The sequence below is a fragment of the Phodopus roborovskii genome, unplaced genomic scaffold (assembly GCF_943737965.1).
Source record: "Phodopus roborovskii unplaced genomic scaffold, PHOROB, whole genome shotgun sequence".
NCBI lineage: Eukaryota > Metazoa > Chordata > Mammalia > Rodentia > Cricetidae > Phodopus > Phodopus roborovskii.
In genome coordinates this window covers 2,325,448-2,340,938 of record NW_026126515.1, presented here as the reverse complement: position 1 = coordinate 2,340,938, position 15,491 = coordinate 2,325,448, and the positions used below count along the sequence as shown (strand labels likewise).

At 50.7% G+C, this 15,491-nt stretch overlaps 1 protein-coding gene across 1 annotated transcript in view; it reads right to left on the bottom strand.

The window, feature by feature from the left end:
• Galnt16 (polypeptide N-acetylgalactosaminyltransferase 16) overlaps positions 1–11,964 on the bottom strand; it is an 80,414-nt gene extending 68,450 nt beyond the window's left edge. Inside the window, exon 1 of the mRNA XM_051196225.1 lies at positions 11,544–11,964. Coding sequence (XP_051052182.1) covers positions 11,544–11,720 — 177 coding nt within the window. The 5' untranslated portion in view covers positions 11,721–11,964. The remainder of the gene's footprint in view (positions 1–11,543) is intronic.
• Between the last annotated feature and the right edge of the window lie 3,527 nt (positions 11,965–15,491).

Below are 15,491 nucleotides of genomic sequence, written 5' to 3'. Positions count from 1 at the left end.
TGCAGCAGGTGCACACTGCAGTCAAACATACTCTGTCCTTGTCCCTCATCACTTATTCTCAAACCAGCAGCTCCCAGCCACCTCCCAACACTCCAGCACCAACACACAAACCAAGCGAAGGACACCTAACAAACGGTGATTGTCTGAAGCCTTTGAGTCCAGGCAAGATTTGTCAGGTAACATTAGATAAGGAAATATACAAGTGAACAAACTATAACTTAGGATCACTAACAGCCTGTACAAGAGTGCACAGAGTCATTCTGCTAGGCTGTCCCCATCAGAGCTCTAAGAGAGCCCTAAATGTTCTTACATCCACAGCAACCTGCCTTCAAGGAAATATGGGGAAGACTGGGAGAGGAAAATGGAGTAACCCTTTCTTCCTACACCTTGCAGGTTCCGGCTCACCATGGTCTTCTGGCCACTTCTGGTGACCGAGTTCAATTCACAGAACCCATGGTTAGAGGAGAGAACTAACTCTCAAAAACTGTCCTTTGGCCATCACATGTGTACGTATGGCAGCAATCACATATAGATACCCCCACCCCTCCACACACACACTAATAATGATAAAACAGATACATTGGTCAGTGTTTCAAAGCATGTCCAGTTTGTAAAGTGGAGATGAATCCCTCAACAAAGACCACCTCTTGTTCAATAGCACCTTTCCAAGTCCCTTCCAGACACAGCCAATCAATCCCTTTCGTATTGGGCTTGGATTTGGCTTTGGAGTCCTCAGCATAGTGTTCCAGCCACCACTTCCACAGAGTCTGATCCAGAGTGACCTCTGAAGCCTATCTGTCATTCTGGCTCTAACAGGACAAAGAAGAAACACCAAAAGCACCAGACTAGGGGAGTAAAAGGCTTCCCGCCCCCATCACTCCCACCCCTCCTCCAAACGCAGTTCCATCACAGTGAGAAGTTAGAAGGCACTGAAAGGAAATAGTGGCTTTAATGATGGTATGAGGACTAGGGCCTGTGTGGAGAGGAGCGCTGTGCCCGAGGATGATAGCGCCCTGGGAACCAACATCTCAGCAGCTAGACTGGGAAAGATTAACCCAGCAGTCAAGGTAAGCAAACATGGACCCCCCTCATGGACCTCCTTCCTGAGACAATGTCCTAGCCCCTGAGAGAGTCATGAACCTATGCAGGCCCCAGAACTTTCCAGTGAGAACAGGACATAAACCACATGTGCAATGCAATTCAAACTTCACTAGTAGCCAATTTTAAAAAGGAACAGGTGAAATTAATTTTAATGGTAGACAGGGGGCTGGGAACTCTGCTCATGATAGAGCCTGTGCTTGGCATGCATAAGGTCTTGGGCTCAGTCCCAGGAATTTGGCACGGAGACACCAAATTCCTAAGGAGTGTGTGTGTATGTGTGTGTGTGTGTGTGTGTGTGTGTGTGTGTGTGTGTATTCTTAGTCTCAAAGCTCCAAATAGTATCATTAAAAAAAAAAATTAATGAAGTCATTTGAATCTTTTCTTGATGCTGTCTTTGAAATCCAATATATATTTTTATCGTATGCTTCAATTTAGATATGAACATTTCACTAGAAATAGCCTGTCTTGAGAATTCATAAAAAATTAGTTTAAAATGTAGATACCACATATAGATATTTTAAACATTCCAAAAAAGTTTTCCAACAACTGAAACCAGCGTCTGTTTTAAAGTTTAAATCAATAAAAACTAAACACAACAAAAGATTCAGTTTCTCAGTTGCAGTAGCCATATTCTACGTGCCCAGGGGACACAAGTGCCCGGCGATGATTTTGAGCATGGGCGAATGGATCTGGTGAAGGCAGCTCCGCCCACCCACGCAGAGGCACCAGCTTGCTCCTGACCTTATAAACAGTTTCAGAACCTTGGGGTCGGCTCCCCGTGGTCCCCTTGTCCAGGCCTTTTGCCCTGTTGTCCCACCTCTGCCTAAGCCATTGCCTGGCCCCATGTTGGCTTCCAGTTCCCTCCAACTCTATACTCTGAGCCCTGAAACAGGCCCACCCCAACTCACTCCGAACACCCCAGCCCAGGTTTCCATCCAGGTCTGGTTCATTAACCTAGGTTAATCAGGAGATACCATATTCTGCTAAGTAAAAGGGGGGGAAGTGGCAATCTTGGGGTGCACCCAGGAATGAGCTATCACCTCGAGACTAGTGTTCTGGGGGAAGGCCCTGGCAATTTTTTCATTCTCATGAGGTGGGACCAAGATGCCATCTATATTTTCCCTGGAAACCACTTACAGCTTGCTGTTCCACAGGACCTTCCAGGACTGGGGCCTCTGTCCTTTATTTGCTGTCTTGGGTTGGTGAATGATTTAGGTGTTGTGCTTTATCCTAACCACTTCACTCCTCCAAGCCACCAAACCCACAGCAGGCATCACTAATTGATCACATGTTCCTTCTCCATGAACCTCAGATTGAGCACCTCAGCCCCTGGGAGACTGCCCCAAAGCCCTGCCCCATAACCCAATCCCAGAAAGAGAGTTCACAGGAAAGGAAAAAAGACAGCTCCACACAAAGAAGCAGGTCCCAGACTTCATAGAAGCAAACAACAACAACAACAAAAACCTGTCTGAACACACAAACAGCAGCTCCCTATTCCTGTCCCCGGAGCTGACTGACTCGGCAATGTTGGAGCATAAGACAGGTCCCCCTCCAGTGGTGGCACCTGCAGACCAGCGCTTCAGAACTTCTTGCTATGAAGGTCCTTGAGACATGAGCAGCTCTCTCTAACTGCATCAGAGAAGCAGGGAGCCAGAACTGCTGTGACAACGTAGAGACAAAATTGAACTCTGGAGGCAGCATCTGAAGCATCGTCTGGAAGCAGAATCACTGGTCTGCAACGGACCTGTGGGACCTGAACCAAAAAATAAGGTCTTGCAGCCAGCCAGGGACACACGAAGCCCATTATCCATCATGTGAGCATTAGGGAAGTCACTTGGACATCAAGGGATGCAGCATCCCCTGCACCCATACGTCATTGAAAACAGCTGAGTGGGGTCCCCTGTCCTGCTGGCCCTGGTTGCCCCTGAACAAGTGCCACCTCTCCTTCTTGGGACAGCCTTGGCCCTCAGAGGCTCAGGCCAAAGGAAGGGGAAAGAATCCTAGTGTGCTGCACTGCCAGAATGCAGAGTCTCAGCTGTTCCTGAGGAGAACACCACCAACCACACACAAAGCAGGGCTTGATCAGACACCCAGCAGCAGCACACAAAGCCCACACAAAGCACTCTCTAGAGACAGGCCGCCCATCCTGCCTCACTCCAGTACTGTAACAAGGGCCCCTTTCTCCTGTGCCATTTACAGGCACCAACACCCTCCCTTCCCCCTCACGAGTCCCACACCACACATATCACACACACACACACCACATGATACCACAGGACACAGGTTACATCACACACAAGTGTATAACACACTTGAAACATATGCCACACATACCCACACCCACACACAGTACATAAGTATTTCACTAATCCCACACTCTAAGGACAAAGTGTTCCAAGCCATAGAACATTAAGCAACAACACTTAACAAATAGATGTGATCATCTTGCTGGAAAATGATTCTGAAATGAATGACACAGTTCCCTGACTTACCAAGCCTGCACACTGAATATAATTCATCATTTCTGGGCAATTTAGGGATGTATGTCTGAGCCTGTCTTTACCACAGCCCCTGAAGCCTAAGGATCTAGCCTCCACCTCTGGCTGTTTCCTCCTTGCTCAGGCTGTCCTAGCCAAGGACACCAAGCATTACAACCTCCAGGGATGGGGCTTGCTCTCAGCTGTCTGGAACACTCGCCCTCTCCCTAAATGTCTGCATGGCTCAGTCTCTTTCTACTCAGGCCTCTGCTCAAATGCTAGCTCACCAGAGAGACCCTTCCTGGCCCCCATTCACCCATTTTTCTGCCCTCTTACATTGCTTTGTTTCATCTTCACATACTTGCTGCTACCTATGTCCATATGTTTATCGCCTGCACCATCTCCAGGACCCAAGCTCCTCGGCCTATTCCTGTTTTTTAATGCTTATAACAGTCCTGGCACATAGTATATGCACAGTAAACAACTGTCAACAGTGAATACGGGATGCATTGGGCATTTTGACCAGTGAGTGCGTTGAACAGCAGTAAGTCCTATTTCTGTTTGGCCCTTTGCAGTCATCTGTCACTTCTCAGTATGTCTGCAGCTCCCAGGGATTCCATTATCTTCCTTCTGCTGATTTCTGGTATTTGTAACCAAGGAGAAGCTAAAGGTTGCCAAGAGATGACCAACCAGCAGAACTACTTAAACTGATTTTTTCTGAACAATGTTTCTTCCCGGGCTGTGGCCTGAGGGCAATCAAACACCTGTATTCTGATAGTAATGCTCAGGGTACAGGTCTTTCTAGCTTCCTTCTGGTTGTGAATTGTGGAAAGGTCTAAGTCTACCTGGGGACACTGGGGACATGTCTACAAGCACACCCTTGCACATCACACACACACACACACACACACACACACACACCTTCAGCAGAAGTAGCCACATGGCTCCACCAGTCAGTGGGAGAATGCGTTTCTTATGGAGAGGTCAAAGTTTCTGGCACTTCAGTAGACTGGCTTTGGTACGCCTGGCTCTCTGGACTTATCCTCTTCCTCAGTAAGAGGAGGCCTTGAGCCCAGGGGAAACGATCCCCATCTTTGCCATCTGAGCTGAGAGAGATGGCTGAGATCCTGGCCTAGAGAGTGGAAGTGACTCACCTAAGGATACAAGCCCCTCTAGAGCAGGGCTGGGCTTTACAGCAGTCCCCCCGACATCCATTTATATCCTCTCCACACCCCCACCCAATGTACCACCTTCTCAAACACCAGCCTCAGTTTCTCCTGGGCCTGTTCCCCTATAGGACCATCAAGGAGCCAGGGAGAGAGCAGAATGGCTGTTCCCACAACTCTGAGTACACTAAGAGTTTGTCACCTCTCTCTGAGCTGTGACGACATTGCTTTTGACTATCAGGGAGCCATGCTGCCCTCTACGAAACAGCAGGAGGAGCCTTATGTGTAGCATAAAAAAAAAATCAATGTTCTTCTGTTTGTCTCTTACCCAAAGTACCCCCAATCTCCCAGTCACTCCTGGTTCAAGATGTTCAGCAAAGTCCTTTGCATGGCCCTGAATCTCTGGCAGGCTACCCATGGGTGTGGCTGAAACCTGGAAGGTAAGGACACAGGCAGTCCTGATTTCCAGAAACCAGCGGTGACAGTGGTGGTGGTGGTGGTGGGTGTTGCCAGCCTGTATTGCCCTGGAAAGTAAAGGCCAAGACCCTGGTAGAAAGAACAAGCAATTTGCCAGTGGCACTTAAGTTGGGTCAGGAAGCAGATGTGCCAGGCAAAATAACACCAAAGAGGCACTAGTTAGTGTCTGCAGCGGGCCATCTGCTGAAGCCTCTCCCCAGGCTATTCAGCTAGGTCGGAGACCCTGCAGCTTCCCCTCCCTCCCTGCTGGGCTGCTCTGAAGTACAGAGAGGGGAGCACCCAGCAGCTGGAGATCCCTTTATTCACCCTCCTCTCCACAGCCCCAGTTAGGCCAGCCCTGCTTCTCAGGGCGCCAGGTCTCCTGCTGTGCAATAATTGGACCCTATTTCATGACGACGAGTCTTTTTTTTTCTCCCCTACCTGCTGCTATTGGAAGCATTTATCTGCTGACTTGGGCCTGTGGAGAGACACCCTGGCGGGCCTTGAACTATGTAGGCTGGTTCTGGAAGAAAGCTTTACCTTCTGCTGCAAAGAGATCTCTCTTCCTGCATCTGCACCCACTGGCCCAGTTCTAAAACCCAGATCCCAGTCTCCAAAGGAAGTTGGTTCTAGAACCACCTCTAGGCAGCAAGGAAACAAACAACTTGGCTGCAGAACTGGACCTCACAGTGGTCACTGGGCATCCATTCACAACCTGCATGTATGTGGACATGCGCGCGCGCTCACACACACACACACACACACACACACACGCACACACACACACACACACACACACACACACACACACACACACACACCCCATTACACACACACACCTTTTCCATCCTGGGTCTGTCCTCCTGCCAGCCCATAGAAGAGCCAAACAAAATCCAATGATGCTCAAATCTCTTATATAAAGTAGGAGAGAACACTGTGCCTGAAATCCTAGTCCTTGGGGAGGCTGAGGCAGAAGGATTTCTGTTGAGTCCCAGGCCAGCCAAGGCTACAAAATAAGAACCTGTCTCAAAATACAATACAATGGCCAAGTGTCTGCATAACCTTCTGAATACTTTGCATTATGTCTAGTTTCTTTTTTAATACCTTATTTTTAGTTATGCGTATCTGTGTGCTTCTGAATGTGGGTTTGTGCAATCTGAGAGCAGTGCTCGTGGAGGCCAGAAGAGGCCGATGGATCTGGAGCTGGAAGTTATAAGCAATCAAACCTGGTTCCTCTGGAAGAGCAGTATATGCTCTTCACTGCTGGGCCATGTGAGTAGCCCTTCTAGAGTATCCTTTACAGAATGTCAATGTGGGAGAAGCCTGTACATGCTCAGTACAGATGCAACCCCCCCCCAAGTATTTTGACTTGTGATGGTGAATGCTGGTTGTAGACCTGAAGAGATGAGAGGTAGGGAAGCCAACCAGGATCTTGCCAGGGAAAAGCCAGCTCAGCAGATCTAGCGTCTTAAATACATCCTATCTAGCGCCATCACTCGACAGATGATGGACAAGCCTCAGTTTACTCTTGAGCTAACTGCACATAATGTTGGTACCTAGCTCATGAGGCTGTTGAGGGAGGGAACTGATGGAAAGCTTGGGAAATACTTGCCTAATGTCAAAAGTATCAAATGCATGTTGCTATCATCAGCGTAACACAGGGCAGGCAGCTGTTATACAGGCTGCACTAAGTGGCCTGAATCAGTTCTCAGAGCAGGCAGAGCACAGTCTGAGACTGTCCAGTGCAAGCCTGATGTCTAAGTGAATCAAATTGGTGCCCCGGGGGTCATTAATTGACCTCACATAAAAGCTTGTTGCCCCTGCTCCCTTCTGGAAGACTTGGGTCTTGGTCTGTCCATTCTCATGTGACTTTGTTCTGCTGCTCATAGGAAGGTACTCTGGATTCCCTGAAGAAGCAGGCCAGGTATAAATCTCCAATCTTCTAACTATAATGAACTGCTTAGCTACAAGCTCCCCTTTGACCTTAAGGTGGTTTCTTCCATTATAGCATGACAGTTCCCTGGGCAGCTTAGGCAGCCTTATACCTAGTGTCCCCTCCATGTCCACCTTAAATGGTATTTCTTTTCCACCTCAGAGCATCCTCTGCTTGCTGAGCTGACAGATACAACCACCACAGAAGGCAGCCAAGTCCCTCAGGCCTCCCAGCATCTAGTCGGGATCACTGGCTGGCAGGGGCTGCTATTATAGCACAGAAATAATGGGGTTGCTGGAGGAATAAGCAGCATTCTAAGATGCAGTCTGCAACCTTGGGCCTCTGGTATCCCTGTGATGCTCTCTCCAGCCTTGGCTGCCTCTGACCTATTCCCCACATCCCAGGAATAGAACCCATGGACACTTTATATCTGAACATGCTAGAAAAGGGAATTGTGGGTATTAATGGTTTTCTCTCTCTAACCTCTTTCTCACCTAGGTACCTAGACACCTAGACAAATTGAATACAAAATCATTTTCTATCATTTAGGCAAATCATATTCCCACAGCCCCAAAATGTATACATTATAAATAAAGTACAAATCCATTCAACTCGTATTGAACCTTAGCTCTCAGACAACAGCACCAGAAAAGCTGCCATCAGTGTCCCCTTCTACTAGTGAACAGAGTTCCCTGGAAGACCTAAAGGGTTACTACAGAACCTCCCAACAGGTCATACCGGTCTACACTGTGTCTCACGCATCCCAGGGAACTTCCAAAACGATTTTCCCCTTTCTAGAAATCTAGCATCTGTTTATCAAGGCACTAACAAACCAGCCAATTATTTAACCCAAATTGAAGAAAGACTACAAAGCCCGAGATGGTATTTTGTTCGTGGTTACTCAGCACTGTCTCATCTTCAGGATGAGAAATTCTAGTTGAGGCCAAGGTGTGGAGCTACTTAGCTGTGATCCTAATACTCAGGAGGCTGAGGCCACAAGGTTTTGAGTTCGAGGCCAGCCTGGGTTATTCTGTCTCAAAACAAAACAAAATGAACAAAAAGAAAGAAGAGAAGACGAAAATAAAAGAAGTTCTGGCTCAGAAAAATTTGTGCCCAAATCTTTCATATGCTTAGACAGGAAACTGTTATCTTAAATGAGTACCACCCAAGATAGTTTTGTTTTTAAACAATGTAAAATGAAATTCTATGTAAGACCTTGATCTCTTACTCATGGCTGTTAGAGAACTGGTGTATGGAAAACCTGAATCCAGAGCCAAACAACCACAGACTACAACCCCGCTGCTCTGCCTCTTGTATCAGCTGGCATCCTCTGCCAGCGTAGATCAGTGTAGGTTCAAGGGGATGTTTCCACATATGCTGCCTGGCCCAGCACGGTACAGCAAGGAAAAGTGACAAACCTTGCCACAGTAAAGCTGCCTGCCAGAGGGATGGAGTCAGCTTGAATCCCAGCTTCCCCAATCAAGTCTTCACATCAGAATTTGTGACACACAGGCTGAGAGCAAGACAGAATATGAGACTCAGGGCCTCACTGAGAAATTCGGCCATAAGGTTGCCATGCCGACATCCTACAATGCCAAACAAGCTCTCCAAGGTCCAGAAGCAACTTGGCTGGCTTTGAACAGGCCAGATATCAGGGTGAAGGCAGAGCTGCCTTCAGGATGAGACTCTCACACAGACCCTCCCTTTCTGGTTTCAACTCTTCAGTTTCCCCTGGGGAGTGGTGATGATGTCTGCCTGACCACAGAGCTGGCCACCTCATTCTCTAAGAATCTGAAATTAAAGTCCAACTCAACAAAGAGATGTTTGGAAATGGCCAACAGTGAATAGTTACCAACACTTTTAGAGAATAATCATATCTTCAGCGGTGCCCTTTTAAGCTGAACAAAGGGTCCACTTCCTGAAGATGCTCAAGCATGTGCGCCTTGCCTTTCTAACTTGGTCAGGTTGGTGCTGTGGACAAGTAATAAAGGGATCTGAAGCTGGAACTGTTCGCTGCTCCTAGTGAGCAAAAATCCCGTTGCACTCCATTATCAAAGAGGTACTTATTAAGTCTTGCTGTGTGTATCAATGAGGGAATGCAAAAAGCATCCAGCATGGTCCTGTGTGCACAGTGTATATGCAGCTGAGAACCACATGGAAGAGAATTACTCAAGATAGGAACACAATGCAAGACAACATCAAGTGCAGCCTGTAATCAGGCCCGATGCTGGCAGGAGAGGCATCCCAGGCTAAAACCTAAGAATAGCGAGTGCTCTGGCTGTGCTCTCAAGTAGAGAGAAGGCTCTGCCACTCTGCTCCCTGGGACTTCCATTCTTGCCTTCACTTCCCAGCTCCTGGGTATCTCTCTAATTCTGCACATTTACCCTGAGCTTCAGATCTCAGCCCCTTACCAGCAATAATTTGGCTGCAGGAATCAGGAGCATGGAAATGTTCACTACTGTGCCCCCATAATTTCTAAATTTCATCCTTCAAAGTGTGTGCAGGATCCCACCAATAGTGCCCACCAATAGTATACACTACACGCATCCCATTCTGGGACTCTCATCTGGGAGGCACAGGGGACAGATGCCCCAGCCAAAGTCGGGTTTCATGCTTCTGCATCAGAAGCTACAGCAGGTTCTCTATAGTCTCTGCTCTCTTCTGCCTCCCAACCTTCGCCTCCTCCTCTTGTAGATGACAGCAAGCTCCTGACAGGTTATCGGAGAAAGAGGCGGGGGATATGACCAGCCTGCCTCACCCCTATCATGCAGGCTTTAGTCTGTGTTCCCTGAGACCAGGGCTGAAGTCATCCAGAACTAAGAATAGGGCAGCTGAGACTCACAGTGTGGGAACTCACTGGAGTCTAGAGCCAGCAATGTTTTTGTTGTTCCTAGTCCAAGCAGTCAGTCCACATAAACCTCAGGGTCCTTGCATGTCAGGTTTTTCCTCCATTCTGCCATTCCCTCCATTGGCAAGTGCTCTGGAAGCCGTGTCCCATGTGCAGGACAAGTGGACTTCCTGAGCAGTGTTTGTAGAGATGTACCACAACTTGGAATCTAGACTAAGACACAAATCTTAGGACCTAAGGTCTCCTCCCACCAGACCCAGAGAGTGAGCCCATCTCTAATTTTTTACAAGGTTGTTTGTTTGATTTTGTTTGATTTTTTAAGACAGGGTTTCTCTGTGTAGCCCTGGCTATCCTGGAACTCACTCTGCAGATCAGGCTGTCATCGGACTCACACAGATTCGCTTGCCTTTGCTCCCACCACCACCTGGTTACTTCTCTTTCAGCCCAGTGATTTGGATTTCACTAAAAATGCCTTGCATTCCACTGGATACAGGTGTCAGTCTGTACGCCTCACCTCGTGCCTTCCCCGGGTCAGAATGGCACCCCCCCCCACTCCCTTACTCCCTCACTGTTCTTTCCTTCTGATCTTGGTCGCCCAGAAATGTGTCCCAAGAGGTCACCTGCTCCCATAGGAAGAACACTTCCTTCCCAGCGGTCTAGAGATTAATCCCAGTCTCTTTCCTCAACAGGTGCTGGGCCCGGGTAACACGAAGCCATCCCCAGCCGACCAGGCCAGAATATAGACAGAAACGCCCCCTGCAGGCTCCACAAGCCCCCACCGGGGTCTGCTGTGCAGCTAAGTCCTCCCCCAACTCCCCGCCCCAGCTCCGCCAGGGCTCCTGGAGTGCTACACCGCTTTTGTTTCCCTGGCTCTCTCAGACGTCAGGAGGGTGAGCTCATGAGAGGGAATTGCCCAGTCCAGGCGCATACACTGTCCCCTTCTGCAGACCCTAGTGTTGGGGGAGCGCATACAGGACAAGCCTTCTCCGGGTCTCCGAGGAGCTAGAAAACACCTCTAGGGAAGAGATGGGTCAATGCCGAAGAAACGGATCCAAGTTGATCTGGGATGAGGAGGCACTAAGCCAAAGGCAGCGCTCAGCGACCCTTCCCTACCCACGCCGCCTTTACCCTAGAGGCTGGAGACCGGGTGCGCACCGCCACCTACGCGCTCTTACTGCGCTCTGCTCCCACCACCCGCTCGCTGCACTCCGGGGCCAGCCTCCTTCTGGGGATGGCAAGGCGCCCTCAGCCCCCCAGTCCCCAGCCCCGGCGGCGCGGGGCCGCGAGAGCCGCCACGTTCCCAATCGCGCGCGCACGCCGGGCCCACCAAACTTGCAGCACTTTCTCCCTGCCCCCACACGCTGTCACCCTCCTTGCATCCAAGCACCCTGGCCCCTCCGGGCCAGCACAGGTTGCCATAACAACGGGCAGGAATTCTCGAACATATACAAAGCCTGAACGGCTCTCGGGCTCGTAGCCCCCGGCCGGGCCCCGCGCCCTGGACTAACAACGCGGGGGCAGAACGCGAGCCCCTGCTCACCCGGTGCGCAGAGCGTACTCACAATGAGCGGGATGGTACGGTCCTCACGGAGCTGCTCCGGTCTCCCGCCGGCCCTCTGCGCGCCGCGGCCGCCCGAGGATGCTGCATGGGCTCGGTTGTCCTGCCATAAGTAGTAGAAAGTGCCCAGGATCCAAGCTACCGTCAGGATGGCGATGGCATTGGCTCGGATCTTCCTCATGGTGGGCGGACGGGCGCCCCGCGTGGGGCCCGGGGCCCGCGTGCTCTCAGGGCCGAGGAGGGAGCGCTCACTGCCCCAACTGTTTGTTATCGCTCGCGCGGGGCTGCTCAGTCCTGCAGAGCAGAAAAAGGAGAGAGGTGGTGGTGGTGGGGAGGTGATAGGAAGAGACAGGAGCGCAGAGCGATCCTCACGGTCCTAATGCCCTTCAGCCCCGAGCGCGCGCGGCCCCGGGCGTCCATTCATTCGCGCGCCTAGCGGGCTCCGCGCTCCAGACGCCGCGGGCGGCCCGGGCCACTGCGCACCGGCTGAAGAGCGCGCCCGCTGGGAAGTAGCGCCGGCCTTCCTCCCGCACCCGAGGCGAGTCAGACGCCCGGGAGGAATGGCGAAGGGCCAGGGTCGGTCTCGGCTTCCAACGCTCCGCTACCCCTCTACGGTCCGCTGCCCCCGCGCGGTCCTGCTCTGTCTGTCCACCCACACTCACCCCACCGCCGAGCGGCCCTGAGTCACCCGCAGCGAAGATGCGCGATCCCTGGCCTGGCTCGCGCGTCGCGAAGCTGCAGTTCCGGGCGGCGCTATGAACTGGGCTCTGGCGTGGGGTTCAAAGTATGTTCAGCGAGTCCTTGAAGGGAGCGAGGCTGGCGAGGAGGCAGTCCTGACTCTGCACCAGGATCCTCGGCAACCCAGGATTCTCAGCCGCCTCGGGCCACCGAGGCGGGGTTGGAGGCTGATGCACTTGACTTTCGCGCAGAGCGAGGTGAAGCTGCGCTGCCTTCTACACAATCAACACAAGTACAGGGATGCAATCACTGGACATCTTTCACTAGCCTGGGGCTTTCTCACAGCTCCTTTCCATCCCAGCTTCGCTGTTCCCTGAACAATCTTGAGGCATCATTACAATGAACGGAAGCCACAAGAGGCCTGGCTAAAGGGCGTAATGCATAGACAGAGCCCAGTCTACAACCCTTCTGACACTTTTCTGACAAAGTGCAAAATAAAGTGGCGAGTGACTGGACAGGCATCATTGACAGTCTGATCCTGCAGAGCCCCTGGGGTTGGTGAGAGGTGAGAAGCAGGTGTGAATAATTCAGGCTCCAGGCAGAAGACAGGGCAGACTAGGGCCTGTTAGGCGTAGGAAGACAGTCAATGAATAAGCTGTGAGATACCGAAGTAGGTACCACAGAGGAAAGCTGTCTTTAGTAACGAACTATAGAAATGATTCCTGAAAGTATAGTCCTGCAAAGTGGTCTTTAGGAAGGCTTCTTAGAGAAGGTGGGTACATCTAGGAGACGGGGAGAAATCCTAAAAAGGCAGAGGAGAACGCGGACAGGGTAAGGACAGCCAAGGTCCTAAGGTCCTTCGTGTGGAAAGGGAGAGCCCTGGATTCTAGCAATAGCAAAGACCTGGTGTGAGTTGAGACTGGCCAGGCTGGGCGAGTCTGGATTCTGGAGGTTCTTGAATGCCAGGGGCGGAATGGACTGGGTGGTGCTTTTTGGATAACATTGGGTATGTTGGTTCATCGAAAAACCCAAGATGTCAGGCTTGCAAATGAAGTCATCTGGGGAATGAGGTAAATAGTGAAATCACAGCATGTCCTGCCTCTCATATGAGCATCACTGGGGACACACAAATGAAACGAGATGGTGTTTCTCTGTCTTTCCAGCATTTGGCACTGAATCCCAATAGAAGGCTGATGTCTTTCTACTGAAGTGAAGAAAACCCCAGTGTTTTGTTTAGGAGAACCCAGGGTCATTATAGCAATGGTGATGCTTTGCCTTAGAGACAGAGAAAAGACCCAAATCAGGGTCAGGCATGGAACCTGCCTGTAACCGAGGTAGCTGTGAGAGAATCAAGAATTTGAGATTAGCCTTAGCACACACACATGAGTCTGAAGCCGGGGTACCTTGTCTTGAAGGGAGGTCTCAACATGGCCCAGTCAGCAATGTGACTCTAAGTGAAGATCATGTAACAGAGGATCTTACAATGAAAGGAGCAGGGAGTCTGAGGCTAGACCAGAATGGCAGTCACACAAAGAGGCAAGGTGACAAAGATGACATTGGCCCTGGAGCAGCAGGCCAGCCTTGTTCTTCCAGGGTTTAGTCATCCTGCATGGGGCCCAGGGTTCCTCTGCACCTCTAGTTACTTTTGATTTGGAGAGTTTGGGGAAAGAGTGTAGCTCCTGGTGAAGGACTCCAAACTTTCTCCTATATGTAGGAGTTGGAACTGGGCCAGGTCAAACTGACATCAGGTTAGTGAGGTCTGATGGCACCAGAGGGACACTTTATGAGGTGGCGGAGGAGTGCCAGAGGTGGTGCACGCCTTTAATCCCAACTCAGAAGGCAGGTGGATTTCTGTGAGTTTAAGGACAGCCTGATCTACAAAGTGAGTTTCAGGACAGTCAAGACCACATAGGGAAACCCTGTCTCAAACCCAAAACAAAAATATAAAAACCAACCAAACAAACAAAAAACTAGGGAGAGGAGCTGGAATAGGCTCAGAGCTGAGCACTCGCAGGACAATACTGTTCTTACCTACTCCATCCCTAAGAGCAGCCTCTCCACCACCAGTACTGCCACAGAGGGCCATGGAGTATGGCCTTTCTAGCAATCTCAGCCAGGCACTTCCTGAGCGTGGAAGCAGTGATCCCATTTGATGGAAAGTTGACATAACAGTTGACTCATGTCCCCTTCAGCCATGGGCACTCTGGACAGGCAGGGGACTAGGAGCTGCCACCTCAGATACAGCTGCTCATCTTCCAGGTTCAAATCCTGAATGGCTCAGAACCAAGCCTCACCCTCCCTGGGATTTCCTTGTTGGTGTTAGTAGGCCCTAACACAGAGTTAAATTCACCCCGAGAGATCTGCACACTCCTAACAGTCCTTTGAACTCTGAAAACACCAAGAGTAATATGATGCCCAGAGGTGATCTGAGGCTCCCAGGCGGTGTACTGTGCCAGCCCTCCATACATGCACTGCAGAGTTCCCACACTCTCAGCTGGGCTAATCACCACGCTGGCAGATGAGGACACTCAGCCCTCAGGAGGCCTGCAGGTGCCATTATCCAGAGACCAGTGCCACGCTGTTTGTGCAGGGACCTCACATCCACCCTGGCCTCTTTCCTCCTGGGTAAAAGGTGGGTATGGAGAGAGAGGATCCGCTCACTTCTGCAGATCTATTTCCAGCTTCTGGCACCTTAGGCATCTTCCGCCATTTGGCATTCCTCTCAGACACAGTTCACCTCTTCTACAGATGCCAAAGCCACTACTCAGAGTGAGATGAGCAAAATGCCACCAGCTCCAGGTTCACAGAGGCCCCGGGGCTCTGTCCCCTGTGCATCTGGATGGGGACTGGGAAGAGTGGTCCACAGGGGTTCAGATCAGCACAAACCTTGCCACTGGAGCAGGCCAGGTAAATTCAGAGTTGATTGTTTCCTATTAGGTGGATTGGGTCTGCTGTCGACCCCGGTTTTCTCAACTGGACAGTAAGGGTACTGAGTGCTTGCAGCATTGTTGGGGAAGATGGGATGAAATGATGCAAGATAGAGAAAGAGGTTTACCCCAGAACTCTAGAGGTCTGTCCCTATGGGCTGTGCTGTGGTTGCCACAGAGGCGTGGGTCCTGAAAGGGCACTCCCTAAAACCTGCCCAAAGCATATACAAAAGGGGCTTCCCACTACTGCCCAAAACAGAGCCCAGGACAGTGTCTCCAGCCACTCCTGGCATTACAGTGAGGGCAAGGTGGCCTACCCTCAGCCCAATCGATGATTCTTCCAGAGC